Source organism: Diaphorina citri, unplaced genomic scaffold (assembly GCF_000475195.1).
Source record: "Diaphorina citri unplaced genomic scaffold, Diaci psyllid genome assembly version 1.1 scaffold4846, whole genome shotgun sequence".
Lineage (NCBI taxonomy): Eukaryota > Metazoa > Arthropoda > Insecta > Hemiptera > Psyllidae > Diaphorina > Diaphorina citri.
Window position 1 is genome coordinate 3,620 of NW_007382232.1, and position 5,623 is coordinate 9,242.

Below are 5,623 nucleotides of genomic sequence, written 5' to 3' on the forward strand. Positions count from 1 at the left end.
ACCACCACCCCACCACATCAAAATTAGAGAGGGGGTGGTTAAAAAAAAAAAAAAAAAAAAAAAAAAAAAAAAAAAAAAAAAAAAAAAAAATGATTTCCGTTGACAATGTATTCAAGCTTCTAAATGTTAAACATCATGTATCTAACAAGTACTGTTTTTTGTTTTTCTTCTTACAGACGGCCTCGAATGACAGTCAAGGGGAAGGAAACCTAATAACTCTGCAATCAGTGGAGGAACAGCAGAATAGGGCAGGCCCTTCTCATATGGTAGCAGGGCCTAGTTCGGCAACATTCACTTCACCAACCACATCAAATATTAGTCAGTCTCCCACTGCTTCTGTTAGTGATTCTCCTTCTACTAGTGGATTCTTCACCAAGAATAATAAATTACCTAGGGACTACGTTAAAAAAATTTTACTAGCCAGTGTCGAAGGCAAAGAAGTTCTCCAGAGAAATGAAACCAGGGGGCGGTTGACAAATGTATCTGAAAAAAAGTTAATTTCCAGAATAATAATTTCTCATATCTTAGCTGAAAACCCTGAGGCCTCTTTAGGGCATGTAGATTTTGCTGCTTTAGCGTTACAAATTCCTTCAGTACTTCCTCATGAATCTTCATCAGCTTACTTTAGCACTCAACTTAGGGAAAATTCTTCAAAAACTAGGTTCTTGAAAGTAAACGTAGGTCACCTGGTTGACTCATACACCCAAAAAGTCAGGGTACTTGTCAGGGACAACCTTCGACGGAAAAGGTCCCGCTCAACTCCCACTCCATCAGAACGGAGCCGGTCACCTGTGGAGCCCCGCCCATTGAACCTACAAGAATTTGAAGGTTAGTATACTTCTTGTTTTCAGTTTCAAATCTTTCTTATTAACATTCAAGGTTTTTTTTTTTTTTTTACTTCCAATAAATAAAATAGAGCTGTCTGTCCTTCTGTCTGTCTGTTTGTGCCTTTTGTGATGCTGGCTTTTCCCGGCCCCCCTCAGGCTGCATGAGGTTAATATGAGTAGTTGGTAAGGTAGGCCAATGCCTGGAGGGCAAAACCCCCATCTCGTAATGAACGTTAAACCAAATAAAAATATCAACTCTGGCGTCCGAAATCTAACCGACATCCCAGACAAATATGCCATACGCTTATTTTATTTATTTTCACCGTTTGACCAATGTCAACTAAACTTGGCACACATGTCCATTGTGTAAAGGCGCTTCTTTCTACGATATTCTGAAGTCACTAATGTTAAGCCATGCCGAGCTAGGTTAGTTTTAAAATGGGTGACCGTCCTTTTACCTAGTATGTACCTACAAAGTTTATTAAGGAAACATGTCAATTCAACATGACAAAGATACTGATGTACAACTATAACTTTTGTTTTTAAAATCTGCTTCCAGAGCTGAACACAAATGAAGCACTGGTCTGGCTCAATTCAGGTACAGACCCATGGACCACTGTTGTAGCAAAATGGAAGGAAACCTCGGCTAATCGGATGGGAATCATAACCTCAACAGACTCTCCACTCTTACTCCATGACTACTTCAATCAATTTCCTGCACTAAAGCAAGTGAACGGGTACGAACTTTTATGCATTGACTTTAACTTCCTTCATCCTGAGAAGGAACATTTTTTTGCAACAAATATTGTTCTCTTGTCTGACGGTTTACTAGAAGAGGCAAAAAAAAGAAAAGACACTTCCAAAGTAACAGAAGTCCAAAAAGGCCTTTCTGAAGTTCTAGCTCTTTTGGACCCTTCAAAAGTAAATATAACGTCCTCAAGAGTCAAATCTGTAATTGCTATCTGTACCTTACCGTATGTTATGAACATTGCCCCTTCTAGTAGGAAGACAAAGAAAAGCAAAGTACATACATTTACCAGAGAAGAAAGAAGAGATAGTTTTATTACCCACATTAGTTCTGAAGAAGATATTGGGACAACTATTTTAAGTCGCCAGGAAAAATATTCCCAATTTGGGGCCCATACTTTGCAGCCATACATCATAACCGTAGGATCAGATTTGTTGAATGTTACAAAGGCAGTTATTGTTATAAACAATACAAAATACGAACTGCGAAGTCTTGTAGAGGCTGTAGACGTATTATTTAAAATTTTCATTGCTACTAATACTTGCTACCCAGAAGAGTCTTACGATGTATGGATGTTTATCCAAAAAGGAGTTTACAAAATGTCTACTGCCTATGACCGTGTAACCAAACCAGTTTCAGTACTTCTAGATTTGTTAAATTTGTCGTAACTGTCTAGGTCGCAATACATACACTGATTTAAAAAAAAGGTTTTTTCCTGGTTTCTAAATTGAATAGTTCTTTCGTAACCTAATTCACAATGTTCTACTGTAAACATTGCTTAAAAAGTTTTGGAACTCTCAAGTATTTGATAGATCACATTCGATTCACTTGTAAACATGCTTGCAAAAGTAATCAACCTTTTGCTTGTGGACAAGGCAATTGTTCGCTTAATTTTTTGTCGGCCTCTTCTTTGAAAAGGCATATTAATGATAAACATGACTTAATCATAAATGACAATTTAACTTGTTCCGATCTCAGTGTTGGTGTTAGTATTCCCAGTGCTGGTGTCAGTGACGCCATCATTGATGCTAGTGAAGAACTGAACATTCTAACTGAAAATATGACATCTTCATTTGAAAAGTCGTTGTTGTCAATGTATTGCAATCTTTATAAAAATCCTCAAGTGACTCGTAGTGCGGTTCAATATATCACTTTAGAGTTTCAAAATTTTTTTGATCAATATAATAGTATTATTCAGTCGTGTGTAGTGGACCGCTCAGTGCCCTTTTCTTCTATTAGTTCAAGTTGTAGTAATGTTATCCAATCTTTAAATTCTGAACACAAACGTTTTCGAAAATTCCAAGAGTTAGGGAAGTTCGTACCTTCCATTGAAGTGAAAGTAGGATCAAGAACAGAATATAAGCACATCAATGGGAAAACAGTGCAAAATCTTGTTGAGTGTACTGCTCAAATAATTCCTTTAAAAAATGTGCTCACCCATTTCTTTAACATGCCAAATGTTCTCTGCGACACAATGGAATACTTGAATTTTTTAAGCAGGTCAGATAATCCAATGGAAAATATTTGTCAGGGATCAGTGTGGTTGCATGATGTCGAACCGTATGAACCAGGGGTCCTTATTTTGCCAATAATTCTTTACTTTGATGACTTTGAAACAAATAACCCACTGGGTAGTCATAACATAATACAAAAACTTGGTGGATTGTATGTATCGTTGCCATGTTTGCCTCGAAAATACTTTTCTCTTCTGTCAAACATTCTGTTGCTGTCATTATTTCATGCAGATGATCGTGTTACTTTTGGGAACAAAGTTATGTTCCATGCCGCAATTGAGCAACTGAATGACTTACATGACAATGGCATTAGAGTGGAGTATGACAATAGTGAGCTGATTTTAAAATTCAGGGTTGCTTGTTTTACAGGGGATAATTTAGGATTAAATGGTATTTTTGGCTTTGTAGAATCATTTAACGCAGCTTTTTGTTGTCGAATATGTCATGCAAGTAAAGAAGAGAGACAATCTGTGTTCCGAGAAAATACAAGTTTACTTCGTAACTCAGATAGTTACTTAGAGCAAGTTTCAGCCAAAATGGATGTTAATTTGACTGGTATCAAAGAACCTTGTGTTTGGTCCGCCCTAAAGGGTTTTGATTTCATTAGTAAAGGGAGTTTAGATTTGATGCACGATTACTTGGAAGGTTGTTGTAGGTATGTAATGCAATTTGTTGTTCACTATTTGGTTCAAACCACCCGCGTCTGTACTTTTAATATATTGCAAGAAAGAGTCAAGGCATTTAATTACGGCCCTGATAACTCGGCTAGGCCCACAAATGCGTTTGTGTTTGAAAACGGTAAAATAAAAATACGAACTTCTGCTTCAGAAATGCTCACTCTAGTTCGCTACTTTGCCTTACTTGTTGGTCAATACGTACCCATAGAAGATCCCGTTTGGGATTTGTTTCTTACTCTGAGAAAGGTTTTGCAATTACTTTTGGCCCACAGAGTTTTTAAAGAAAATATGTGTTACCTTGCAGATATCATAGAAGACCTTTGTTGTACATACAAGAGCCTTTCAGGGAAAACAAGTATTCCTCCTAAGTTTCATTTTTTAACACATTACCCTACCATGTTCCTAAAGTTTGGTCCGTTGACACAAATATGGACTTTTAGGTTTGAGGCAAAACATAAATTTATGAAAACCTCTGCTCGATCCTCATACAATAAGATCAACATTTGTAAAACAATTGCACTTAGAAATCAACTCTCTTTGAATGGACTATTCTCTGACCCGGTACCTTTTACATTTGTTAAATTTGGTAAGAAATTTGATCTTTGTTCTGAACTACAATCTGACGTTGAAAGAACATTTCAAATGTCACCTGAGTTTGTACAAAACCTTTCTTTTGTCAGGTGGGTTAAAGCTAATGGCGTGCATTTTTCAGAGGCTTCAATAATTCTCATTGACATAAACTCTGATTCTCTTCAAACTCCAATGTTTGCTCAAATTTCCAAGATATTTGTCGAAAAAAATACCGACAAAATTTTATTTTATTCACACCGTTTACACACCGAAATGTTCGACCCTCACTATTTCGCGTATGAAGTCCATTACTCAAACGATCCCTTGCTCACTCGTATCGAAGATCTCTATCACCCAGTTTTAACACACACAATTAATAAAGTTCAAGAAAAGAACTATGTCACTGTGCGGGTAACTTTAGAATGAACTTTAATGTACATAGAATAGATGAATAGATAACTCCATAATACCCTAGTTTATGGAAGTCAAAAATTTACACTAACAAAGCTAAGGTAACCTATAAAGTTGATGTATCTCTACACCTCACCATATGAAGGAAATATTATGACGAAAGGTTTAAACTCTAGGTTACGGAGGTTACCTTGGCCTTGTTAGGGTCTATTTTTGGCTAGAGTTTGAGTGAGTGAGGGAGTGAGTGAGGGAGAACCGGAGTGAGTGAGGGAGAACCTATTGAAACATAATAATAATTATAACAATAATGTACTCGCCTCTGCCCTAATTACTATGGGGGAGGCAGATTGTTGGGGAGAAGGTGGATCCTAATGTACGATGAGCAGGTCGTTGCATGACTGGTGCATTATTAGGGTGAGGTCCTGGCATTCCTGTTGCATTAGAACCTGGTCTATGAAGACCAGCTCTCAATGCAATAGGAATGCCAGGACCTCGCATTAGAACCTGGTCTATGAAGACCAGCTCTCAATGCAACAGGAATGCCAGGACCTCACCCTAATATTGAATCTGCCTCCCCCATAGTATTTAGTATTTAGGGTTACATCCGGTTTTTGTATAAGTCATTACTCATTGTGAATTTACTTCATTACTGTCTGTTATTATAATTTGTAAAATTGCCACTTCATGAAAATACATTTGTTCACTTTAATTCACTGTATATTTTACTTTTTTTATTTCTTTATTTTACCCCGCTCTTTCCACATTTTGTACATTCATTTTCATTGCCAATATCTTTGTCATATTTGTAATGACCTTTGTCATAAATTATTAAGTGATTGGGTGGTTGGGTGGAAGAGCTCCGGATAGGAGAATCCT

At 37.0% G+C, this 5,623-nt stretch overlaps 1 protein-coding gene across 1 annotated transcript; it reads left to right on the forward strand.

The window, feature by feature from the left end:
• The first annotated feature begins 144 nt into the window (after positions 1 to 144).
• Positions 145 to 5,134, forward strand: LOC103521249. The gene is made up of 2 exons (XM_008486355.2): positions 145 to 828; positions 1,387 to 5,134. The coding sequence occupies exons 1-2, from the start codon at positions 264 to 266 to the stop codon at positions 2,241 to 2,243; spliced, it is 1,422 nt and encodes a 473-aa protein (XP_008484577.2). The 5' UTR covers positions 145 to 263; the 3' UTR covers positions 2,244 to 5,134.
• Positions 5,135 to 5,623: the final 489 nt, after the last annotated feature.